The sequence below is a fragment of the Pristiophorus japonicus genome, chromosome 17 (assembly GCF_044704955.1).
Source record: "Pristiophorus japonicus isolate sPriJap1 chromosome 17, sPriJap1.hap1, whole genome shotgun sequence".
In the NCBI taxonomy this organism is placed as follows: domain Eukaryota; kingdom Metazoa; phylum Chordata; class Chondrichthyes; family Pristiophoridae; genus Pristiophorus; species Pristiophorus japonicus.
In genome coordinates this window covers 116971518-116999173 of record NC_091993.1, presented here as the reverse complement: position 1 = coordinate 116999173, position 27656 = coordinate 116971518, and the positions used below count along the sequence as shown (strand labels likewise).

General features: G+C 45.4%; 1 protein-coding gene across 1 annotated transcript; it reads left to right on the top strand.

The window, feature by feature from the left end:
• The first annotated feature begins 32 nt into the window (after positions 1-32).
• LOC139228288 (polymeric immunoglobulin receptor-like) lies at positions 33-26071 on the top strand. Its single transcript, XM_070859468.1, has 7 exons — positions 33-235; positions 5837-6163; positions 10585-10911; positions 13973-14012; positions 14875-14993; positions 18053-18093; positions 24613-26071. Exons 1-7 carry the CDS (start codon positions 196-198, stop codon positions 24781-24783), a joined length of 1065 nt encoding a protein of 354 aa, XP_070715569.1. The 5' UTR covers positions 33-195; the 3' UTR covers positions 24784-26071.
• Positions 26072-27656: the final 1585 nt, after the last annotated feature.

The following is a 27656-nucleotide window of genomic DNA, read 5'->3' as shown; positions in this document are numbered from 1 at the left end:
AAAAGGAAAATGTTTCCAAACTGCAACTGTTGACGTATACACACACAGCGAGTTAGGAAAAAGGAAGATTTGGCAATATCTCTGATCAAATGTCATATTGCGAAAGTATTTGTAATTCTACGAGGATGTGAAAATTCCGCATAGATTTTTTAACCAGCACACAGAAACATTTTTACTGAAAACTTCACTGGAAGGATGAAGGTCGCTGCTCTGCTGTTCCTCACGTTGACATCAAGTAAGATTCTCCAATTGTATATTTAGGAGCAACAGCTCGCACCTACATAGTGCTTTTAACATCGAAAAAATGGCTCAAAGCGCTTCACAGCAGTGTGAGGAAACAGATACTGAGCCAAAGAACGACAGATTGGGAGGGGCTTGGTCAAAGAGATAGGTCTTAAAGAGGGTCTTAAAAGAGGAGTGGGAGTTGGAGAGCAGGATGGGGTCTAGCAATCGAATTCCAGAGAGTTGGACCTAAGTGAAGACTTAGATCTAGTACTGTGTGATGAGGCAGGATTAATAAATAATCTCATAATAAAAGATCCTCTAGGAATGCATGACCATAATATGGTTGAGTTTAAAATTCACTTGGAAAGAAAGAAAGTTTTAAGCTTAAATAAAGGAGACTACAAAGGTATGAGGGCAGAGTTGGCTAAAGTGGGCTGGGAAAATAGACTAAAGTACGGGACGGTTGATGAGCAGTGGCATTTAAGGAAATATTTCATAACTCGCAACAAAATATATCCCAATGAGAAAGAAAAACTGAAAGAGAAGGGATAACCATCTGTGGCTAACTAAGGAAATAAGGGAGGGTATCAAATTGAAAACAAAGGCATACAATGTGGCCAAGACTAGTGAGAGGCCAGAGAATTGGGAAATTTTTAAAAGCCAGCAAAGAATGACTAAAAAAATGATAGAGAGGGAAGATAGATTATGAAAGTAAACTAGCACGAAATATAAAAACAGATAGTAAGAATTTCTAGAGGTACATTAAAAGTAAATGTTGGCCCCCTAGAGGATGAGATTGGGGAATTAATAATGGAGAACAGGGAAATGGTAGAGACGTTGAACAAATAGTTTGTATCGGTCTTCATGGTAGAAGACACTAAAAACATCCCAATAGTGGATAATCAAGGGGCTATAGGGAGGAACTTAATACAATCGCTATCACTAATGAAGTAGTACTAGGCAAAATAATGGGACTAAAGGCGGACAAGTCCCCTGCACCTGATGGCCTACATCCTAGGGTCTTAAGAGAAGTGGCTGCAGAGAGAATGGATGCATTGGTTGTAATTTACCAAAATTCCCTGGATTCTGGAGCGGTCCCAGCGGATTGGAAAACCGCAAATGTAATGCCCCTATTTAAAAAAGGAGGCAGACAAAAAGCAGGAAACTATAGAGCAGTTAGCCTATCAACTGTCGTTGGGAAAATGCTGGAGTCCATTATTAAGTAAGCAGCACTGGGACATTTGAAAAAGCATGATTCAATCAAGCAGAGTCAGCATGGTTTTATGAAAGGGAAATCATGTTTGACAAATTTGCTGGAGTTCTTTGAGGATGTAATGAGCAGAGTGGATAAGGGGGAACCAGTGGATGTGGTGTATTTGGATTTCCAGGAGGCATTTGATAAGGTGCCACATAAGAGGTTACTGCACAAGATCATCATCATCATAGGCAGTCCCTCGGAATCAAGGAAAACTTGCTTCCACTCTTAGCATGAGTTCTTAGGTGGCTGTACAGTCCAATACGAGAACCACTGTCTCTGTCACAGGTGGGACAGACAGTGGTTGAAAGAAAGGGTGGGCTGGGAGCCTGGCTTGCTGCACGCCCGTCCACCGCCTGCGCTTGATTTCTACCTGCTCGCGGCGACAATACTCGAGGTGCTCAGCGTCCTCCCGAATGCACTTCCTTCTCTTAGGGCGGTCTGTGGCCAGGGACTCCCAGGTGTCAGTGGGGATGTCGCACTTTATCAGGGAAGCTTTGAAGGTGTCATTGTAACGTTTCCTCTGCCCACATTTGGCTCGTTTGCCATGGACGAGTTCCGAGTAGAGCGCTTGCTTTGGGAGTCTCGTGTCTGGCATGCGAACTATGTGGCCTGCCCAGCGGAGCTGATCAAGTGTGGTCTGTGCTTCAATGCTGGGGATGTTGGCCTGGACACTAATGTTGGTGCGTCTGTCCTCCCAGGGGATTTGTAAGATCTTGCGGTGACATCATTGTTGGTTTTTCTCCAGCGAACTGAGGTGTCTACTGTACATGATCCACATCTCTGAGCCATACAGGAGGGGCGGGTATTACTACGGCCCTGTGAGCTTGGTGACAGTTTTGAGGGCCTGGTCTTCAAACACTCTTTTCCTCAGGCAGCCGAAGGCTGCACTGGCGCACTGGAGGCGGTGTTGGATCTCGTCGTCAATGCCCGCTCTTGTTGATAAGAGGCTCCCTAGATAAGGGAAATTATCCACGTTGTCCAGGGTTGCCCCGTGGATCTTGATGTCTGGGGGGGCAGTTCTGTGCGGCGAGGACAGGCTTGTGGAGGACCTTTGTCTTACTGATGTTTAGCGTAAGGCCCATGCTTTCATACGCCTCATTAAATACGTTGACTATGTCCTGGAGTTCAGCCTCTGTGTGTGCACAGACGCAGGCATACTGCAGCTCGACGACAGAGGTTGTAGTGGTCTTCGACCTGGCCTGGAGTCGACGACAGTTGAACAGCTTCCCACCAGTTCTGTAGTTTAGTTCCACTCCAACGGGGAGCTTGTCAACTGTGAGGTGGAGCATGGCAGCGAGGAAGATTGAGAAGAGGGTTGGGGTGATGATGCAGCCCTGCTTGACCCCCAGTCCGGACCTGGATTGGGTCTGTGATGGATCCGTTGGTCAGGATCACGGCCTGCATGTCGTCGTGGAGCAGGCGGAGGATGGTGACGTACTTTTGGGGGCATCCGAAACGGAGGAGGGCGCTCCATAGACCCTCGCAGTTGACAGTGTCAAAGGCCTTTGTAAGGTTGAAGAAGGCCGTTTATAAGGGTTGGCGCTGTTCCCTGCATTTTTCCTCCAGCTGTCACGCTGCAAAAATCAGGTTCGTTGTGCCCCGGAGGGGACGAAATCCGCACTGCGACTCCAGGAGGAGCTCCTCGGCCACAGGGAGAAGACGATTGAGGAGGACTCTAGTGACGACCTTCCCAGTGGCTGATAGCAGGGAGCTTCCTCTGTAGTTGCCGCAGTCGGACTTGTCCCCTTTTTTAAAGATGGTCACAATCACTGCAAACTGATAAATGCTCATGGGGTTGGGGGTAATATATTAGCATGGATAAAAGATTGGCTAACTAACAGAAAACAGAGAGTTGGGATAAATGGGTCATTTTCCGGTTGGCAAACACTGGCTAGTGGGGTGCCACAGGGATCGGTGCTGGGCTCTCAATTATTTACAATCTATATCAATGACTTGCATGAAGGGACCGAGTATAATGTAGCCAAGTTTGCTGATGATACAAAGATGGGTGGGAAAGCAAATTGTGAGGAGGACACAAAAAATCAGCAAAGGGATATAGACAGGCTAAGTGAGTGGGCAAACATTTGGCAGATGAAGTATAATGTGGGAAAATGTGAGGTTATCCACTTTGGCAGAAATAATAGAAAAGCAAATTTTAATTTAAATGGAGAAAAATTGCAAAGTGCTGCAGTACAGAGGGACCTGGGGGTCCTTGTGCATGAAACACAAAAAGTTAGTATGCAGGTACAGCAAGTAATCAGGAGGGCAAATGGAATGTTGGCTTTTATTGCAAGGGGGGTAGAGTATAAAAGCAGAGAAGTGCTGCTACAACTGTGCAGGGTATTGGTGAGGCCACACCTGGAGTACTGCGTACAGTTTTGGTATCCGTATTTAAGGAAGGATATATTTGCATCGGAGGCTGTTCAGAGAAGGTCCACTAGGTTGATTCCGGAGATGAGGGGGTTGACTTACGAAGATAGGTTGAGTAGGTTGGGCCTCTACTCATTAGAGTTTAGAAGGATGAGAGGTGATCTTATTGAAATTTATAAGATAATGAGGGGGCTCGACAAGGTGGATGCAGAGAGGATATTTCCACTCATAGGGAAAACTAAAACTGGGGGACATAGTCTCAGAATAAGGGGCCGGCCATTTAAAACTGAGATGAGGAGATATTTCTTCTTTCAGAGAGTTGTAAATCTATGGAATTCTCTGTCCCAGAGAACTGTGGAGGCTGGGTCGTTGAATATATTTAAGGTGGAGATAGACAGATTTTTGAGCGATAAGGAAGTAAAATGTTATGGGGAGCGGGCAGGGAAGTGGAGCTGAGTCCATGATCAGATCAGCCGTGATCTTATTGAATGCGGAGCAGGCGTGAGGGGCCATATGGCCTACTCCTGATCCTATTTCTTATCTTCTTATGTTCTTGTGTTCAACTATCAATGGTGGGGCAGAGGGAGGAGACAATGCAGAAGAAGCTTGAGTCAGAGGAATGGAATGTTCTCTCAGGGAGGGGGACAGAAGGATATTGCGGGACATTACAGGGATATGAACAGGTGAGTACGATTTGCATAATCAAGAGGCCGACTGTACCAAACAGGCGGTTGCTCCGGCCACCCGAGAGAAGGCCCCTTTAAAAATGGTGGCAGCCGGAGTGTCGGCATTAAGGAGCGGTAACAACCCCTCAGTGCCAATTTGGCCCAGCGGCAATCGGCGTCAGACAGGTTAATATTTTAGGTTTATGCGCTTCATCAAAATTTATTATTTGGAGATTAACAGGACAAAAAATGTTCTCTGTCCTCAGGTTTCTCCAATAGTGAAGATAAACTTACAACTCGTGTGGAACACAAAGTGTATATGAATATCGTGTTGTTAAATTTCAAGCTGTTTAACATATCGTTTACTGATAGTCTGTTCATTTAATCAAGCATCATTTGATCGTTGAGCTTCCTAGATGGTCTACTCAGTAGAGGCACGTCACTTCCCTGATCGGTTTCCTTTGTTTGTCCCCATGTGAACCCCTTTGCCTTTGTTATTTGTGTTCTGCCAGATGCGGCGGGTAATATTGATTCGTGCCAAGCGTACAGAAGAATGAGAGGGGACCTCATAGAAACGTTTAAAATTCTGACGTGTTTAGACAGGTTAGATGCAGGAAGAATGTTCCCAATGTTGGGGAAGTCCAGAACCAGGGGTCACAGTCTAAGGATAAGGGGTAAGCCATTTAGGACCGAGATGAGGAGAAACTTCTTCACCCAGAGAGTGGTGAACCTGTGAAATTCTCTACCACAGAAAGTTGTTGAGGCCAATTCACTAAATATATTCAAAAGGGAGTGAGATGAAGTCCTTACTACTCGGGGGATCAAGGGGTATGGCGAGAAAGCAGGAATGGGGTACTGAAGTTGCATGTTCAGCCATGAATTCATTGAATGGCGATGCAGGCTAGAAGGGCCTACTCCTGCACCTATTTTCTATGTTTCTATGTTTTACTTCTCCGCCATGCTTTAATACTTCGGTAGGGATTCCATCTGCTCCTGAGGCCTTGTTGTTTTTCAGTTGTCGGATGGCCTTTTCTACCTCATGCCAGGCTGGGATTGTGCCGAGGTGGTGTGAGATGGAGTCAGGGACACTCACGTCAAAGACAGAGTCTCGGTTGAGGAGATCCTCGAAGTGCTCCTTCCAGTGGGCACTGACTGCCTCTCTGTCCTTGACGAGCATCCCTCCTTTCTTGGCTCTCAGTGGAATAGGACCTTGAATGCTTTGGGCCGTAAGTGGCCTTGACTGCGGTAAAAAAAAATCCACGCATGTCGTGATTGTTGCGTTACTTTAAGTTTTATGACGTGTGGTTTCGCCCAACAGGTTTGTGGACACAGATTGCAGCGACGGTGGTGACAGCCACAGTGGGAAAAACATTTACCATAGAATGTCCGCAGGCAGCGAACCAAGGGAACAATGTAATTACCTTGTGTAAAGCAACTTCCGACCACAAGTGCGATCTTATAGCGAGCACTAACGGAAATAAGTACAACGGTTACTCAGAAAGAGTGTCGATCACTCATGCCAATGGGTTAATTACTGGGACCATAAAACACCTTTTGGAGAGAGATACAGGGATATACTGGTGTGGACGTCAACATGGAAGTGATATCGACGTTTTAGATATCATATTACTGAAGGTTTTCACAGGTAAGAAGATAATAGGGCTGATAATGTGGTCTGGATGCAATGACATCAGGACTGCTGCTCTTCACAGGCTGAAGGGGCCTTAATATAAGCGCAGCTTACTCGGATGTGAGGGTAGTCCCTTTGGTGGGAAGAATATTTTTTAAATCGCGAGAAACTATTAAATGTTGGTGTTCAGGCGTCCTCGTACAGGAAACAGCGAGAGTTAGTATGCAGGTACAGCAAGTAATTAGGAAGGCAAATGGTATGTTGGCCTTTAATGCAAGGGGGTTGGAGTACAAGAGTAAATGGGGTCAAAATTGCCCCCGTCTTTAAGGTCAATTACCACCTCTAAGACGAAGTAATGGGGTGGTAAGGCCTTTCCGACCGGGCATACACCCCTTTCCGTTCAGCGAAGGCCCGCTGGAGCAGAGCAGCCTCTGCTCAATGCCCCCCCCCGCCCCCCGACAGCTTTTCCTGGCGGGAAGCTGCCAGTAGCTGGCCGGGGCATCCACCCTTAAAGGAGAGGGTGCACCACCGCGACCACCATTTTATTTTAATTGTTGGCCGATTCTGCAGTCGGTCCAACAATGGCAGCCATGGGTTTCAGCCGGGCCACCAACAGGCAACAGGCAACAGGCATCTCTGCACCCCCGTCCCTCGGGTGCCGGCCCACTGGCCCGGCCGAAGCCCTCCCTGGGGGCCCAGTGGGCACCACCAAAGTGGCTGCAGAGCTCACAGCGGCCCTCCTTTTTAACTGAGGGGGAGGGACGTTGCGTCGCCCCGCTCCCGATGCACTTCCTCCCCTCGGCTGCCCCAAACACCACCCCGACAATTCCTTCACCAAAAGAGGGCAAAATCCCTCTATTCTCCGCCCCATGGATTCGGGCGGGGAATATTCATTTAACTTGAATTATCCGCCGTGTTTGGGGCAGAGGACAATTTCGGCCCCGATAAGTCTTGCTGCAATTGTACAGGGCTTTGGTGAGACCACACCTGGAATACTGTGCACAGTTTTGGTCTCCTTACCTGAGGACGGTTATGCTGGCCTTAGATGGGGTGCAATAAAGGACCACTTGATGATTCCTGGGATGAGAGGGTTGTCCTATGAGTAGAGATTGAGTAGACTAGGCCTATACTCTCTGGAGTTTAGAAGAATGAAAGGTGATCTCCTTGAGACATATAAGATTCTGAGTGGGATTGAAAGGGTAGATGCAGGGAGGATGTTTCCCCTGGCTGGAGAGTCTAGAACCAGGGGTCACAGTCTCAGGATAAGGGGGCAACCATTTAAGACTGAGATGAGGAGGAATTTCTTCACTCAGAGGGTTGTGAATCTTTGGAATTCTCCACCCAAAAGGACTGTGAATGCTGAGCCATTGAGTATATTCAATGCTGAGATAGATAGATGTTTGGACTTCAGAGGAATCAAGGGTAATAGGGATCAGGCAGAAAAGTGGAGTTGAAGTCAAAGATCAGCCATGATCTTATTAAATGGCGGAGCAGACTCAAGAGGCTGTATGGCCTACTCCTGCTCCTAATTCTTATGTTCTTATGTTCTGAAGGTATTATCACAGACACACTAGGAATGGTTGGGGATCAAGTAATGACCTCTCACCCGAACAGCCCTCTCCATTTCCTTATCTAAATAGACAGTATCACTTCACCTCATCATTCATTCATTTCATCAATTCCCCAGCGCCCCGATTGGGGGCAGTAACCGATGCGGAGATCCTGCCCCGGCCGCGAAATTGCAGTTATCGCCCCTCAGAGGAAGTGAATGCAATCTTGCGTGGATGCTTCACGTAGCGCTGACGCAGTTCAACGCCCCGCCCCTGCTCGTAAAGGGGAGGGCGGCTGCGCACACTGCACGGCCTCCGATGGTCCTCACTAGGCCTCCACTGAGGCCGCAGCACGGCACCCACCGGACTGCACAGTGGCGGCGCGGGGCGATCGTGACCTCCCCTTTAACCTCTGCCCCGTGAGCGGATGTCGGCCCGGTTTGTGACCCGCGAGGCTGGCGCTGGCACCGCTCGCTCACGGGACGTAGGGCAATATCCGCCGCGGGGAGGAAAGGGGTCGCCACGCGGTGACATCATCACCGGATGCGCGGCAGCACAGGTCGCTGCATTACCGTGGCAGCACCTACACTAACTCCTGTGCAAATTCGCGCCCCATTAGTGCCCCCCAGAGGTGCTAACAGGCGTCGCAAAAAGGGACAATTTCAACCCCCTTAACTCATATTCCCCCCCCAAGCCTCTGTGTTTCCAAAGTAAAATAACTGTCTGGGACACTGCTCAATTCTCAGGGCCTTTTATAAGGCGACAATGGCCTTACGGCAAGCTCTAACTACTTTTTCAGGCTCTACAGCGGCCTAACCAGTGGGGCTGCTAGAGGTGTTGGAAGAAGCCTGGAGGAGCACTCCTCCTGCCGCCACATTACGACTGCAGCCGCTGTCGACCCGCGCTCACCCTCCGCCCACCTTTGATCACCCTCCCTCCCCCCCCCTTAATTTAGGAAGGCCCAGGGGCCTCCTCGTTCTAACGTGCCACACAGATCACATCCCGGCTTCGGGCAGTAATGAATTTAGGCCCGAATGTTGTGGCTGGTGGAGTGGGGGTGGGGGGGAGGGGGGAGTGGGGGTGCGTGCGGCGGGGAGAGGGGGGTGAAATCAGTCTTGCGCAATAGCACAAAATGGGTGATCGGGAAGCGGCAGCCCATTTTACTTGCCTCTCGATTTTCCTTTCGATTGACTTCACCTGCAATACTCCAAGGGTGAGTGTACCGGAGCCCTACGTAGCCCATTTTTTACTCAATGGTTCCAGCAATAACAGCTAAAACTCTGTTAGACATACAAATAACCACCTCACATTGCTTGTGTATCTTTAGCCGACAACCAACATAATGCGTGGGTCTATTTCCTGAACTTTTTTCCAAACCTGCACATTTTAACAGGCCTGGAGTTAGGCACCTTCCATCATAAGAACATAAGAAATAGGAACAGGAGTAGGCCTTATGGCCCATCGAGCCTGCTCCGCCATTTAATAAGATCATGGTTAATCTGATCATGGACTCAGCTCCACTTCCCCGCCCACTCCCCATAACCTTTTATCCCCTTATCATTTCAGAAACTGTCTATTTCTGTCTTAAATTTATTCAATGCCCCAGCTTTCACAGCTCTCTGAGGCAACAAATTCCACAGATTTACAACCCTCTGAGAGAAGAAATTTCTCCTCATCTCTGTTTTAAATGGGCGGCCCCTTATTCTAAGATCGTGCCCTCTAGTTCTAGTCTCCCCTATCAGTGGAAACATCCTCTCTGCATCCACCTTGTCAAGCCCCCCTCATAATCTGATACGTTTCGATAAGCTCACCTCTCATTCTTCTGAATTCCAATGAGTAGAGGCCCAATCTACTCAACCTTTCCTCATAAGTCAACCCCCTCATCCCCGGAATCAACCTAGTGAACCTTCTCTGAACTGCTTCCAAAGCAAGTAAATATGGAAACCAAAACTGCACGGAGTATTCCAGGTGTGGCCTCACCAATACCCTGTATAGCAAGACTTCCCTGCTTTTATACTCCATCCCCTTTGCAATAAAGGCCAGGATACCATTGGCTTTCCTGATTACTTGCTGTACCTGCATACTATCCTTTTGTGCTCCATGCAAAAGTACCCCCAGGTCCCGCTGTACTGCAGCACTTTGCAATCTTTCTCCATTTAAATAATAACTTGCTCTTTTGATTTTTTTCTGCCAAAGTGCATGACCTCACACTTTCCAATATTATATTCCATCTGCCAAATTTTTACCCACTCACTTAGCCTGTCTATGTCCTTTTGCAGGTTTTTTGTGTCCTCCTCACACAATGCTTTTCCTCCCATCTTTGTATCGTCAGCAAACTTGGCTACGTTACACTCAATCCCTTCTTCCAAGTCGTTTATATAGATTGTAAATAGTTGGGATCCCAGCACTGATCCCTGCGGCACCCCACTTGTTACTGATTGCCAAACAGAGAGTGAACCATTTATCCCGACTCTCTGTTTTCTGTTAGTTAGCCAATCCTCTATCCATGCTGATATATTACCCCCAACCCCGTGAACTTTTATCTTGTGCAGTAATCTTTTATGTGGTACTTAGAAAATGTACCCAGGCTTTTGCTAGCGTTTGCACTGTAGCCACACAATGCAGAAAAAATTTACCAAACTTGGACCAACATGGTGCAAACTGTACACCATGAACAAAGATAGTATTAGAATGGGCAGGGAGTGAACACAGGGGCCTTCAGTGATTACACTGGGCTCTATAATTCTGTTCGTACTTTAAGAACGGAAAAGATTTTTGACATTTTCAATGTTTGGCTCATTAATTTTATATTTTGTTCAACGAAAGATGTTTAGTTTTTCAGCATTTTGAACTTTTACTGTTATTTGTTTTTTCATTTACCAACAGATTCATTGTTGCCAATCAAATCGCAGATCAATGGTGTCATGGGAAATGTCACCACTGTACAGTGCCTGTACACGGAGCAGTATACAAGCTATAAGAAATTCTTCTGTAAAGTAACCTCTGTAAATAAGTGCACCCCTATAGCCAGTTCCGATGGACGTGTGGAAAATCTGTACAGTGGAAGAGCTTCAATCACAACTAACAATAAGCATAATTTTTCTGTTACCCTGAGCAACATTAGTAAAGGAGATGAGGGAGAGTATTGGTGTGGAGCAGCAACAATAGTTGAAATAGAGATTGCACATGTTAAAATCCTGACCATTTCTGAAGGTATGAATCAATATAAAATTATTGTTATAATTCTGTCGATGTTACATAGAATTGACAGCAACAACAACAACTTGCATTTATATAGCACCTTTAAAGTAGTGAAACGTCCCAAGGCGCTTCACAGGTGTATTATGAGATTTTAGAAAATTGACATCAGTAGAAATAAGCGCCGGTGACCAAAAGCTTGGTCAAAGAGATATGTTTTAAGGAGCGTCTTAAGGGAGGAGATGTAGAGAGGCGGAGAGGTTTAGGCAGGGAGTTCCAGAGCTTGGGGCCGAGGCAACAGAAGGCACAGCCACCAATGGTGGAGCGATTATAATCAGGGATGCTCAAGAGGGCAGAATTAGAGGAGCGCAGATATCTGGGGGGGCGCGGGAGGGTTGTGGGGCTGGAGGAGATTACAGAGATAGGGAGGGATGAGGCCATGGAAGGATTTGAAAATAAGGATGAGAAACAACTAGTCTCTTCTGGTGTTTATGCTCCACACAAACTTCCTCCCTACTTGATCAACCCCTATCTGCATATCCTTCTGTTCCTTTACCCTTCAATATGTTTATCTAGCTCCCCTTAAATGCATCTATGCTATTCACCTCAACCACTCCTTGTGGTAGCGAGTTCCACATTCTAACAATTCTCTGGGTAAAGACTTTTTTTCCTGAAGTCCTCATTAGATATTATAATGACTATCTTTTATCTATGACCCTTGGGATTGGTCTCCCCCACAGCTGGAAACATCTTCTCTACGTCTTGTTACTGCCCATACATATTGTAAGAATAAAGTTCAGTTAAATTATTCTTTGTGCTGAGTAATACATAGAAGTCAGTAAATTTAGATTAAAGAAAAAGACTTGTATTTATATAGCGCCTTTCACGACCACTGAACATCTTACAGCCAATTAAATACCTTTGGGGTGTAGTCACTGTTGTAATGTGGGAAACACAGCAGCCAACTTGCGCACAAGCAAGCTCCCACAAACAGCAATGTGATAATGTCTAGATAATCTGCTTTTTTGTTATGTTGATTGAGGGATAAATATTGGCCAGGACACCGCTGCTGCTCTTCGAAATAGTGTCGTGGGATCTTTTACGTCCACCAGAGAGAGCAGATGGGATCTCAGTTTAACATCTCATCCAAAAGACAGCACCTCTGACAGTGCAGCATTCTCTCAGCACTACACTGGAGTGTCAGTCTAGATTTTTGTGCTCAAGTCCATGAAACAGGACTTGAACCTACTACCTCTGATTCAGAGGTCAGAGTGCTACCCACTGAGCCACGGCTGACTTAATCTAGACATGAAACATATGTTGGAATTAATTCCAATTAATATAGTGTTAGGATAGGCAGTGAATGAAGCCAGGATTATTCCTGGTGGGCAGTGAATGAAGCCAGGATTATTCTATTTATTTCAGTCGCTGGTCCAGTGCTGTATCTCACTCACCTTATGAATGAAGAAGAGCAGCCCCTTCAGTGGAAAAGAAAAGGAAAATATATTAAAGCACCTCTGTTGTAAATTCTATATCATTTTGAGATGACAACACTGGGCATTGAGGCATAGAGTAGCATTTAGTAGAGCTGTGGCTCAGTGGGTAGCACTCTTGCCTCTGAGTCAGAAGGTTGTGGGTTCAAGTCCCACTCCAGGAACTTGAGCATAAAAATCTAAGCTGACACACCCAGTGCAGTGCTGAGGGAGTGCTTTACTGTCGGAGGTGCTGTCTGTCAGATGAGACATTAAACCATCTGCTCTCTCAAGAGGACGTAAAAGATCCCATGGCACTATTTTGAAGAATAGCAGGGGAGTTCTCCCAGGTGTCCTGGCCAATATTTATTCCTCAATCAACGTAACAAAAACAGATTATCTGGTCATTATCACATTGCTGCTTGTGGGAGCTTGCTGTGTGCAAATTGACTGCCGCGTTTCCTACATTACAACAGTGACTGCACTTCAAAAAGTTCTTCATTGGCTGTAGCTTTGAGATGTCCAGTGGTCGTGAAAGGCGTTATATAAATGCAAGTCTTTCTTTTATTTGCCTGCACAGGGGAGGGAAATATTGGAGGCTAGAGTTATATCTGCGTGGTTTCCCAGTGGCTGACTAAAGTGATCATTAATAGCGGTCTCAGAGCAAGCCTAACCGTAACCCATCTTCTTGACAGTGGCATCAGGCCAGAACTACATAGAAAAATGTATAAAAGTACAGAAATAGTATAGAAACTGATGCTGATACATTCGTAAAGATAAATGGAAAGTTCTACTGTCCCTCATAGAGTGTTGCCCTTCTAAACCGGACGCGATGGGCCGAGATGGCTTCCTTCTGCGCTGTAAATTTCTATGTTTCTAACACTGTTAGCCCCTCTTGAACCCCCCCTCAAAATATATCTGTGTTATTTCTATCACTAACTGAATCAAGCCTTTCCTCAGGCTACCTCTTGACAAGGTCGTACAATAATTAAGGACAAAAAAAGTCCATTCAACCCATCTTTGTTCATCTATCCAGAATTTGACCAATTGGCTTATGGCAAGAGGAAAATTAAACATAACCAATCAGTATTAAGAGTGAATAAAGCATGTTTCTCACCCGTCACCCTCCAACCCCCCCCTACCCCCCCCCCCCCCCCGCCCCCATCCCCACCCCACGCATTCACCTTCTTAAGTACTGTAAGTTGTAAGAACATAAGAAATAAGAGCAGGAGTAGGCCATTCAGCCCCTAGACCTTGCTCCACCATTCAATGAGATCATGGCTGATCTTCTACCTCAACTCCACTTTCTGCACTGTCCCCATATCCCTTGATTCCCTTAATATCCAAAACCCTATCGATCTCTGTCTTGAATATACTCAACAACTGAGTCTCCACAGCCCTCTGGGGTAGAGAATTCCAAAGATTCACCACCCTCTGAGAGAAGAAATTTCTCCTCATCTCAGCCCTAAATGGCCGACCCCTTATCCTGAGACTGTGACCCCTGGTTCTAGACTCTCCCAGGTTTGATGAAGATGAAAGTTATGTTGTGTGTGGATGGTTATCAGTTACTCATTGGCTTATATTTACTTTAACAAATCCCCTAGCAACAACAAGAGGTCCAACACATGCCGACAATATCGCAAGGTAAGGTTTTAATAGTTGTCTACAAATTAAAAATTCTTGCGTAATTCTGATTGAAGTCAAAGTTAATAGATTGTTTGGCTGTCCTCACGTGTTACGCTGAGCATTGCAGATGACCTTAAAACTAGCACAGTCCACACAATGTCCTTTTTTGTGCCATACTTTTCCCAGTAATTCTTCTATTAATTGTCTTTCTATTTATTACAATCAGTGCAAAAGTCAGGGAGCACAATTTTCCCAGGCCCTGACAATAATCAGTCTGCTGAGGATAGTATATGAGCTCGACATTTCCGCTTTCTTTTGACTTCCCTCCATCAAAGGAAAGCCTCACACCTCAGCTCGGAGTTTTATTCAATCATGAATTTGTGGGCGTCGCTAACAAGGACAGCATTTATTGCCCATCCCTAACTGCCCTCAGGAAGGTGGTGGTGAGCCACCTTCTTGAACCGCTGCAGTCCGTGTGATGAAGGTGCTCCCACAGTGCTGTTAGGGAGGGAGTGCCAGGATTTTGACCCAACGACGATGAAGGAACAGCCGATATATTTCCAAGTCAGGATGGTGTGTGCCTTGGAGGGGAACGCAGAGGTGGTGGTGTTCCCATGCGCCTGTTGCCCTTGCCCTTCTAGGTGGTGGAGGTCGCGGGTTTGGGAGCTGCTGCCGAAGAAGCCTCAGCGAGTTGCTGCAGTGCATCCTCATCAGTGAGAGATAGTCTCACCAGAACACAGGTCATCTTTCAGCTCACAGATAATTACAGTTAAGACCGCTTCCTCTTTTTAGTTTAATCTACTCAGTGTTAGATACATTTTCCCTTGTTCTATTGTGTGTGCAAATCCTGAATTTCATCAATTCTACTTCAATTTTTCAGTAATACTGCCCAACAAATATGGTACATCATCCTTCCAGTTATGCTGGGACTAGTAATCTTATCACTGATAGTTGGATTTATATGGAGAAAACAAAGACCGAAAACTACCAAAAATGAGGGTAAGTAGCCAACAAAACATTTTTCTGCAATATATATGCAAATAGTAACAATAATGGTTTAGTGTAATAGTCCAATGATAAACCATTAATATAACATTGAAAAGAACTCATCGAAGAAACATAGGAACAGGAGAAGACCATTCTGCCCCTTGAGCCAAAACAATCGTACTCAATTTTATCAGTACTTATTTGACATGTAAACAAAATAAAGGAAGTAAAAGATAAGGAGAACTACAGTGGGGATAGGGTGAGATGGGAACTCCATTGTAATTCTATGAGGAGAGATTGAAGAGAGTCGGTCTATATTCCCTAGAGTTTAGAAGAATAAGAGGTGATTGCATTGAAAATTCTTAAGGGGCTTGACAAGGTAAATGCTGGGAGGATGTTTCCCTTGGCTGGGGGAATCTAGAATTGGGGGCCACATTCACAGAATAGGGATCAGCCATTTAGGACTGAGGTAGGGAGACAGAGGGTTGTGAATCTTTGGAATTCTCTACCTCAGAGGGCTGTGGATTTTGAATTGTTGAGTACCTTGAATATTGTGTACAGTTTTGGTCTACTAACCTGAGGAAGGACATTCTTGCTATTGAGGGAGTGCAGCGAAGGTTCACCAGACTGATTCCCGGGATGGCAGGACTGACATATGAAGAAAGACTGGATCGACTAGGCTTTTATTCATTGGAAATTAGAAGAATTGAGAGGGGATCTCACAGAAACATATAACATTCTGACGGGATTGAACAGGTTAGATGTAGGAAGAATGCTCCCAATGTTGGGGAAGTCCAGAACCAGGGGTCACAGTCTAAGGATAAGAGGTAAGCCATTTAGCACCGAGATGAGGAAAAACTTCTTCACCCAGAGAGTGGTGAACCTGTGAAATTCTCTACCACAGAAAGTTGTTGAGGCCAGTTCGTTAGATATATTCAAAAGGGAGTTAGATGTGGCCCTTACGGCTAAAGGGATCAAGGGGTATGGAGAGAAAGCAGGAATGGGGTATTGAAGTTGCATGATCAGCCATGATCATATTGAATGGTGGTGCAGACTCGAAGGGTCGAATGGCCTACTTCTGCACCTATTTTCTATGTTTCTATGTTTCTATGTTTACATTCAAGACAGAAATCGATAGATTTTTGGATATTAAGGGAATCAAGGAATATGGGGACCAGGCGGGAAAGTGGAGTTGAGATCGAAGAGGAGCCATGATTAATTGAATGGCGGAGCAGGCTCGAGGGGCCGATTGGCCTTCTCCTGCTCTTATTTCTTATATTTTTATGTAATTCACCATCCAAAGAAACAAAGTATTATGTGCGATCCTGAGTCATTTCATATCATCATTAACTGCAACAGCAGAATTTGCAACAATTCCTTGCAGTGTACAAAGTTACAGGCACTCAATTGTTTTTCTTCCTCTCCTCCCCCCGCAGTCCCCCCCACCCCCCCAACTCTCCTAAAGACACTGACGCTTTGTTGAAGCACGATTGCATGGCTGCGCGCTCACCCCTTTGGCACCTCGACCAATCGTCCGTTACTCACACACAAGCTCAGAAAGTGACTATCGGCAGGCTATTCAACTGCAGGGGGGGGGTTATAGCAACAAACATCGCCCAATCTCCGGCCATACCACTTCTGGCAGGAGTTACGGGATAGCAGCTCGGATCAGGAATTCCAGCTGATTCCTCTCTCCCTCAGTTTGAGGTGCTGAAGCTATTTGTGGAACCCCTACCACAGATGCTGCTGGGATTAATTAATCCACCAGGACAAAGCCAGATGTGTACAGTTCAGCTCCTCACTGTCCTAGCTATTTGAGTCATTGAAATAGTAATTGAACCTTGGGATTCAAAGACTTTTATGGTATATAACATCAGAGGAACCTTTTGGCGGATTGCTGCCTTGAATTCGTCCAGGATTCTTTATATATCGGGGTTGCTTTCTTTGGAGCAGAGGAGGCTGAGGGGAGAGTTGATTGAGGTGCATAAAATTGAGAGCCCAAATAAAGTGGATAGGAAGGAGCTGTTTCCATTAGCAGAGAGGTCAATGACCAAAAGGCAAAGTAATTGGTAGAAGGATTAGAGGGGAGTTGGAGAACTTTTTTCACCCAGAGGGTGGGGGGGCCTAGAACTTGCTGCCTGAAAGGGTGGTAGAGGCAGAAACCCTTAAGGCATTTAAAAAGTACTCGGATATGCACTTGAAGTGCTGCAACCTACAAGGCTACGGACCAAGAGCTAGAAAGTGGAATTAGGCTGGGTTGCTCTTTGTCGGCCAGCACAGACACGACGAGCCGAATGGCCTCCTTCTGTGCCGTGAATTTTTTTTGTACTAAAGCAGGAAATTGGTAAAACACTAAGGGGCCAAAATTGCTCAGCGCTCCGCTCAGGGGCAGTAACCGAGATGGCGCGAGACCTTCTCAATCAGGCTGGTTGCGGACGGGAAACTGAGGCCTCACATGCAAATCAGGCCCTGCCGTTAAAGTTGGCAGGGTCTGTGAGGAAGCCGACCTCCCAGGTTCCCCTGACTGCCTCACAGCCCCACCCCCGCTCCCACCCGCCATCCTCCTTAAAATTCCGGCCGCAGATTCAGATCAAACTTTTGCCTCCCTTTCTTAGTTTATAATATAATTTCAGCCTCTAGTGCTTGAGGCAGAAAATTGTAGAAGAAAGCACTGAAAAGCTCTCCAGCGTCAGGGAGAAATCCCACAGTGTTTTGAGAAGTATTAAGTGTACATTACTCAGCACCATCGGGAAATTGAAATTGTTTGGGGGAGGAGAGAGGACAAAAATAGTCCATGAGTCGGGTTTGCACGCAGCACAAGCCAAGAGGTATCGCAGTGCACCATACTCAACTGTATCTTGTACAACACTCTCAAGGAAGTGGTTATATAGTCGTGTGGGAAGGAAATAGCAAGTGATTGCAGCAACAAGTGTTTGCAGTTTCCTGTGGTAGATTAGATGAATGTGGTTGGTTTGATGAGTGTGGGTGAGTGAGTGCGAAACTAGACTAGAATAAGCCAAACCTACCACAGGTTCTTGTTCGGAGTGAGTCACATGGTATTTGTTTTACAGGCAATAATCAAAACCCAGAATCCCCCATCACGATCAGCAAGGTAAGAATGGGATGTAATATAAGATAATTGTATATTGATCCACTTTTCTTCTATTGCAATGTCTTAACACGATATTTAATTTACATAAAAACATAAGAAATAGAAGCAGGAGTCGGCCATTTGGCCCCTCGAGCCTGCTCCGCCATTCAATAAGGTCATGGCTGCTCTGATCTTTGACCTCAACTCCACTTCCCCGCCCGCTCCCCATAACCCTTGACTCTCCTGCAGTTCAAGAATCTGTCTATCTCCGCCTTGAATATATTCAATGACCCAGCCTCCAAAGCTCTCTGTGGTAGAGAATTCCAAAGATTTACGACCCTCAGAGAAGAAATTCCTCCTCTTCTCGGTCTTAAATGGGCGACCCCTTATTTTGAAACTATGCCCCCTAGTTCTAGATTCCACCATAAAGGGAAACATCCTCTCAGCATCTACCCTGTCAAGCCCCCTCAGAATCTTATATGTTTCAATAAGATCACCTCTCATTCTTCTAATCGCCAATGTGTATAGGCCCAACCTACTCAAACTTTCCTCATCTCAGGAATCAACCGAGTGAACCTTCTCTGAACTGCCTCCGATGCAAGTATATCCCTCCTTAAATAAGGAGACCAAAACTGTACCCAGTACTCTAGGTGTGGTCTCACCAATACCCTGTACAGTTGTAGAAAGACTTCCCTGCTTTTAGACTCCACCCCCCTTGCAATAAAGACTAACATTCCATTTGCCTTCCTAATTCCTTGCTGTACCTGCATGCTAACTTTTTGTGTTTCATGTACGAGGGCACCCAGATCCCTCTGTACCGCAGCATTCTGTAGTCTCTCTCCATTGAAATAATCTGCATATCTATTCTTCCTACCAAAGTGGATAGCCTCATATTTTCCCACATTATACTCCATCTACCAAATTTTTATCCATTCACTTAATCTATCCATATCCCTTTGCCGATTCTTTGTGTCCTCCTCACAACTTGCTTTCCCACCTATCTTTGTCTCGTCAGCAAATTTGGCTACAGTACACTCGGTCCCTTCATCCAAGTCATTAATATAGATTGTAAATAGTTGAGGCCCCAACACTGATCGCTGTGGCACCCCACTAGTTACTGTTTGCCAACCGGAAAATGACCCATTCATCCTGACTTCAATAAGCAACAAATGCTTCAAAGTAATCACTGCAATTATGTTGCTATTGTATACTTTGGGTTTCAAATTAATTTTGGCACAATAGGCTCCTTAATAATATAATTATGTGGGATTAATGGGTAGATTTTGGGTTAGGTATAGAATTAATTGCATCCTTGTAGGCAGAAGACTATTAATGGCAGTGGTTTGGTGTGCGGACCAGTTACTAGTGGAGTCGTGCAAGGCTTGGCGTTAGAGAGGGAGAAAGGCAAAGACTGTATTGGTAATGAAGATATTGGAGGAACTGGTGGCAAATTCGCAGATGGTACAAATCAGGTGTTAGGACATTGGATGAGAAAAATAGCGTACAAACAAATCTAGATGTGATGGAAGAATGGACCCACATCTGGCAGATGCCATTTCTTTTTATTCATTGCTGGGATGTGGGCGTTGCTAGCAAGGCCAACATTTATTGCCCATCCCTAATTGCCCTTGAGAAGGTGGTGGTGAGCCGCCTTCTTGAACCGCTGAAGTCCGTATAGTGGAGGTACTCCTACAGTGCAATTTGTGAGGGAGTTCCAGGATTTTGACCCAGCGACGATGAAGGAACGGAGATATATTTCCAAGTCAGGATGGTGCGTGACGTGGAGGGGAACTTGCAGGTGATGGTGTTCCCATGTGCCTGCTGCCCTTGTCCTTCTAGGTGGTAGAAGTCGCAGGTATGGGAGGTGCTTTCGAAGAAACCTTGGCTTCTGTGCCTATAACTTGATCCTGTGCTTATAACTTTATCATTTGGGATACAATCCATGGCCATTCCACATCTAACATTCAATCTTGCAATAATTGTAGGACTTCTGTCAGTACATTACACAGTGCACAAAAGCTGATTTTGATACAAGCATCACATTAGAGATACAAAACTACACTACTAACATAGTGACAGCAATGATCTGAGATGCAAGCTAAATATATCTGCACAGCTGGCCTTGCTGCTTTTAGAAACATAGAAACATAGAAAATAGGTGCAGGAGCAGGCCATTCAGCCCTTCTAGCCTGCACCGCCATTCAATGAGTTCATGGCTGAACATGAAACTTCAGTACCCCCTTCCTGCTTTCTCGCCATAACCCTTGATCCCCCGAGTAGTAAGGACTTCATCTAACTCCCTTTTGAATATATTTAGTGAATTGGCCTCAACTACTTTCTGTGGTGGAGAATTCCACAGGTTCACCACTCTCTGGGTGAAGAAGTTTCTCCTCATCTCGGTCCTAAATGGCTTACCCCTTATCCTCAGACTGTGACCCCTGGTTCTGGACTTCCCCAACATTGGGAACATTCTTCCTGCATCTAACCTGTCTAAACCCGTCAGAATTTTAAACGTTTCCATGAGGTCCCCTCTCATTCTTCTGAACTCCAGTGAATACAAGCCCAGTTGATCCAGTCTTTCTTGATAGGTCAGTCCCGCCATCCCGGGAATCAGTCTGGTGAATCTTCGCTGCACTCCCTCAATAGCAAGAATGTCCTTCCTCAAGTGAGGAGACCAAAACTGTACACAATACTCCAGGTGTGGCCTCACCAAGGCCCTGTACAACTGTAGCAACACCTCCCTGCCCCTGTATTCAAATCCCCTCGCTATGAAGGCCAACATGCCATTTGCTTTCTTAACCGCCTGCTGTACCTGCATGCTAACCTTCAATGACTGATGTACCATGACACCCAGGTCTCGTTGCATCTTCCCTTTTCCTAATCTGTCACCATTCAGATAATAGTCTGTCTCTCTGTTTTTACCACCAAAGTGGATAACCTCACATTTATCCACATTATACTTCATCTGCCATGCATTTGCCCACTCACCTAACCTATCCAAGTCAATCTGCAGCCTAATAGCATCCTCCTCGCAGTTCACACTGCCACCCAACTTAATGTCATCCGCAAATTTGGAGATACTGCATTTAATCCCCTCGTCTAAATCATTAATGTACAATGTAAACAGCTGGGGCCCCAGCACAGAACCTTGCGGCACCCCACTAGTCACTGCCTGCCATTCTGAAAAGTACCCGTTTACTCCTACTCTTTGCTTCCTATCTGACAACCAGTTCTCAATCCACGTCAGCACACTACCCCCAATCCCATGTGCTTTAACTTTGCACATTAATCTCTTGTGTGGGACCTTGTCGAAAGCCTTCTGAAAGTCAAAATATACCACATCAACTGGTTCTCCTTTGTCCACTTTACTGGAAACATCCACAAAAAATTCCAGAAAATTTGTCAAGCATGATTTCCCTTTCACAAATCCATGATGACTTGGACCTATCATGTCACCATTTTCCAGATGCACTGCTATGACATCCTTAATAATTGATTCCATCATTTTACCCACTGCTGAGGTCAGGCTGACCGGTCTATAATTCCCTGTTTTCTCTCTCCCTCCTTTTTTAAAAAGTGGGGTTACATTGGCTACCCTCCACTCCATAGGAACTGATCCAGAGTCAATGGAATGTTGGAAAATGACTGTCAATGCATCCGCTATTTCCAAGGCCACCTCTTTAAGTACTCTGGGATGCAGTCCATCAGGCCCTGGGGATTTATCGGCCTTCAATCCCATCAATTTCCCCAACACAATTTCCCGACTAATAAAGATTTCCCTCAGTTCCCCCTCCTTACTAGACCCTCTGACCCCTTTTATATCCGGAAGGTTGTTTGTATCCTCCTTAGTGAATACCGAACCAAAGTACTTGTTCAATTGGTCTGCCATTTCTTTGTTCCCCGTTATGACTTCCCCTGATTCTGACTGCAGGGGACCTACGTTTGTCTTTACTAACCTTTTTCTCTTTACATATCTATGGAAACTTTTGCAATCCACCTTAATGTTCCCTGCAAGCTTCTTCTCGTACTCCATTTTCCCTGCCCTAATCAAACCCTTTGTCCTCCTCTGCTGAGTTCTAAATTTCTCCCAGTCCCCAGGTTCGCTGCTATTTCTGGCCAATTTGTATGCCACTTCCTTGGCTTTAATACTATCCCTGATTTCCCTAGATAGCCACGGTTGAGCTACCTTCCCTTTTTTATTTTTACGCCAGACAGGAATGTACAATTGTTGTAATTCATCCATGCGGTCTCTAAATGTCTGCCATTGCCCATCCACAGTCAACCCCCTAAGTATCATTCGCCAATCTATCCTAGCCAATTCACGCCTCATACCTTCAAAGTTACCCTTCTTTAATTTCTGGACCATGGTCTCTGAATTTACTGTTTCATTCTCCATCCTAATGCAGAATTCCACCATATTATGGTCACTCTTCCCCAAGGGGCCTCGCACAATGAGATTGCTAATTAATCCTCTCTCATTACACAACACCCAGTCTAAGATGGCCTCCCCCCTAGTTGGTTCCTCAACATATTGGTCTAGAAAACCATCCCTTATGCACTCCAGGAAATCCTCCTCCACCGTATTGCTTCCAGTTTGGCTAGCCCAATCTATGTGCATATTAAAGTCACCCATTATAACTGCTACACCTTTATTGCATGCACCCCTAATTTCCTGTTTGATGCCCTCCCCAACATCCCTATTACTGTTTGGAGGTCTGTACACAACTCCTACTAACGTTTTTTGCCCTTTGGTGTTCTGCAGCTCTACCCATATAGATTCCACATCATCCAAGCTAATGTCTTTCCTAATTATTGCATTAATCTCCTCTTTAACCAGCAATGCTACCCCACCTCCTTTTCCTTTTATTCTATCCTTCCTGAATGTTGAATACCCCTGAATGTTGAGTTCCCAGCCCTGATCATCCTGGAGCCACGTCTCCGTAATCCCAATCACATCATATTTGTTAACATCTATTTGCACAATTAATTCATCCACTTTATTGCGGATACTCCTTGCATTAAGACACAAAGCCTTCAGGCTTGTTTTTTTAACACCCTCTGTCCTTTTAGAATTTTGCTGTACAGTGGCCCTTTTTGTTCTTTGCCTTGGGTTTCTCTGCCCTCCACTTTTCCTCCTCTCCTTTCTGTCTTTTGCTTTTGCCTCCTTTTTGTTTCCCTCTGTCTCCCTGCATTGGTTCCCATCCCCCTGCCATATTAGTTTAAATCCTCCCCAACAGCACTAGCAAACACTCCCCCTAGGACATTGGTTCCGGTCCTGCCCAGGTGCAGACCGTCCAGTTTGTACTGGTCCCACCTCCCCCAGAACCGGTCCCAATGCCCCAGGAATTTGAATCCCTCCCTGCTGCACCACTGCTCAAGCCACGTATTCACCTGCGCTATCCTATTTTAAAGGCTTTTTCACTGGACCCAGTTTTAACTGTGTACGCACAAGAATTGATACTGTTCATAAAGGCTGCTGAAACAACTGGGTAGGATGATTGTGGTACAGTGCTGCTCAAAGGGAGCTCACAAAATTTACAGCAGTTCTGTTAGATGTACATCTAGTGAAAGGTAAATGCTGCATACGTACATTCACCTACCAGGCATGGTGGTGGTGGCACTTTGTTGCAGTGCTCAGCCAACCTGACTCTAGTTCCTTCACTTCAAGATGCATCAACACAACAGCATAATGTTTTACACAAACTGAAAACAGCATAGCATCCAAACAAGACTATAACAACAACAACTATAACCCTAACCCTAAATTTATATTGCACCTTTAACGTAGTGAAACATCCCAAGGCGTTGACAGGAGTATTATGAGATTTTAAAAATTGGCACTGAGCCGCGTAAGTAGACATTAGTGCAGTTGACCAAAAGCTTGGTCAAAGAGTTAGTTTTAAGGAGCGCCTTGAAGGAGGAAAGAGTGCTAGAGAGACGGAGACGTTTAGGCAGGGTGTTCCAGAGCTTGGGGCCTAGGCAACAGAAGGCACGGCCACCAATGGTTGAGTGATTATAATCAGGGATGCTCAGGAGGGCAGAATTAGAAGAGCGCAGACATCTCAGGGGGTTGTGGGGCTGGAGGAGATTACAGAGATAGGGAGGGGCAAGGCCGTGGAGGGATTTGAAAATAAGGATGAGAATTTTGAAATCTAGGCGTTGCTTAACCGGGAGCCAATGTAGGTCAGCGAGCACGGGGGTGATGGGTGAACGGGACTTGGTGAGAGTTATGGCACGGGCAGCCGAGTTTTGGATCACTTCTACCTTCATACTTACAGTCTTTCAATGATTTCCAATAATTTAACATCAGCATGTGGTCAACATACTCGAGAACTGGACGTCCAGTATAATTCACTTGAGGGAGAAAACTGAGGTGCAAACCGAAATATGCTGGAAAAGCTAAAATGTCAAGAGTCAGCAAATATATGCCTGAAACAGACATGAGAAACTATTCCTGATTGAAAGATAACTGATTCAATGTACATACTATGTGAGACTCTTTACACAGTTTCAAGCATCTGAATGATGTATTTATTTTAGTTTGACAGGGAAGTTGAAGATATGATTATATATGCCACGGTGACCATTCAACCAGACACTCAGACGAAGAGGAGTTCCACAATTGACGCCAATTTGAAGGAGCAAAAGGGAGGCATCAAGATCAGTTCTTCAGAATCAGTGGAATATTCTACACTATCATTCAGATCCTAGTGTCATTACATCCCCAGTTCAAAAACTGTTCTATAAGTATTCTCTTATTACGTTAATATATTTACATTTATATTTGTATTTTGGAGATTCTAAAATTTTTAATAATTGAATCACAAGACTTATGATGTATGCCAGAGATCTATTAATACCCAGCTTTCATCTGAGTCTGAATGCACTTTGAATTTTTGTTTTACTTTCCCTTTGTAATCTCCTCCAGCCCCACGACCCTCCGCGATATCTGCACTCCTCTAATACTGGCCTCTGAGCATCCCCGATTTTGATCGCTCCACCATTGGTGGCTATGCCTTCAGCAGCCAAGGCCCTAAGCTCTGGAATTCTCTCCCTAAACCTCTCAGCCTCTACACCCTCCTTTAAAACGCTCCTTACAACCTACCTCTTCGACCAAGCTTTTGGTCATCTGCCCTCATATCTCCTTATGTGGCTCAGTGTCAAATTTTGTTTTATAACGCTCCTGTGATGTGCCTTGGGATGTTTTACTGCATTAAAAGCACTATAAACAAGTTGTTGTTTAATTTTCCCTGTGCTCTGCATCTTCCTGGAGGACAGAACAAACAACTATCTTGGGGTATCGACCAATGCAGTTTCGTGTTCTGCAGAGGCAGGTACACAAGTGCAGGACAGTTTTCCCTTCTCTCTGTGACAGAGCAGCCTCAGCTCTATGCCTGCCCCCTGTTAACAAACTGGGATCAGTGTGTGGGGAATCGCCCTGAAACCTGTGACTGTGCCACTGCATGTTGAAGATTCAGCTGTCCCATCTCTCAAACTGCTAATTCATCTCAAATATTATAAGATGTTAAATTTTCAAATTCTGATTCACACTTTACGGCGCACTCTTGTGAAGCAAGTGATTCATTCCACATTGTCCCAATTAAGGGCCTGATGGGACTGGGTCAAAGTGATCCAAATAGGCCGATAGTTATGTTTGTTACATTACATATATGATTCTGATTCTGAGTATGAAAACATAGGCCAGTATAGTCAACAATGAAAGCATATATTCTGTATCAAGTAGGTATATATTCTGGTTCTGGTAACATTGCAATACTAGATTCCTATACATATGTGTAAATTTCTCTCAATGAGATGTAAAATAAAACAGGTTAGTACATATTCTGTTCTGTATAATTGGTACATTAGTGTATATAGGTCCTTCTGTATATAGGTATAAACAAGTGAATCTCTTTTCCTCGGTCTTGTTTTTCCTCTCTTTTTGGGCCCAAGTTTCCGATGCTGCTGAAAACGGCGCATCTCCGTGATTTACGTAACCTGTTCGGGGAAAGAAAGTGCGCCGAAATCTTACCGAGGAATTCTCCGATCGTCCTGGAGCATGGCGTGGCGCAGCGGAATCTCCCTGGGGTGGAGCAAATCGATCGCAGCCAGCAGGGGCGTGGGGCTAGGGATCAGCGTTCTTCTGAATGCCGGCAGCGTTGCACATGCGCATTGGAGCGATGCACACTGGCTCAGCAGGGCATTTTTCCCCCCAGTCTGTCTTTGAATGGTGTGGGGACCGGGGAGGTGATTGGTGGGGGAGAAGCATGGGAAGGGATGGAGGAGCGTGGGTTGGGGGGGGGGGGCACTCGAAATGATCGGAGGGCCGGAGGGGAGAGCAGGGGTGCCAATACCAATTGGAGAGCCGGAGGAGCGAGGGTCCGGGGTTAGGAATGATCGGAGGACGGAGGAGAGAGCAGTCTGTCTTTGAATTATATCTAAAGGAGCAGGCAGGCAGACCCAAGCTGCAAAATGGTGTCCTTGTACTGACCTATACTTTTAAGGCCAGGTGTTAGGCTTAACAGTGGAATGCAGAGACCCATTGGATATTGGTGGAACTGTACTGAACCGGTGTTAGCTATATTTTTACTTCACTGAAACTGGCTTCCTTAACCCAGATTATTCATTGATCTACATTTTCTGTGTGGGGGAGGTGGTGTTCCAATGCCATTGGTCATCTGAGCCTGGGTGTGTATACTGCAGAGTGCAGGTGATAGAGAGTCACCCCTATATTTTCAGTCAGTTCCACTCCTGTAGGTGTCTGTTAGCCAGAAACCTTGCTGCTCAGCGTGTTTGTATTGGGGGAAGTTGAGATATTTGTGTGCGACTTCAATTTGTGGAAGTTTCTTTGTCAGGCGATTTCCTGAAATGGAAGTTGGATAAATTGCACTTGCGATAAATATTTCTTCAAACCTGGCATTGAAACAGTTAAGACGGCAGAATATTTGGGTCACATCAGGAGTAATCTAGTTTGAACCCAGATAAATTTCTGGGAGATGGTGCAGTGTGAAAATTGGACCTGATGGTTCAGTTATTTCCTACTGCCAAAGGTTTCCTTCATATATACTCGTACAAAAAAATCATTCTTTAATATGCAGGAGAATACCGTGACTGCAACAAGGTAATGCAGACTATGTAGATTTTTTGTTGCTCATCAAAGGAAATGCCATTCAGATTGAAGGTTTTCAGAATTGCATATTACAGTAATCATTTGTTCAGCCTCCGTTCAGCCTCTCCGCACCCCCCCCCCCCACTCCTGTTCAGCCCCTTTCCCCTCCACCCCCTCCCTCCTCCTCCCCCTCCTCACTGTCAGAAACGGAGAGACAGAGAGACACTGAGAGGCTAACAGAAATACCTTCCCTTCACATAAAGGTAGGACTTCTATTTTTATTTGTTATTGATTGGTTGCTTATTACTTTGGCCTTGGTGCTTTAGGTGCAGGGTTCCTTCTATTTTTTATTAATTAATTGTTTATTACTTTTTGTGCTTCATTTAGTGCTTGGTGCTTTAAATGTACTGCTTTGTTTAGTGCTTTAAATGTACTTTGCTTCTTTAATGTTGTTGTGAAGGTGTTTAGTGCTTTG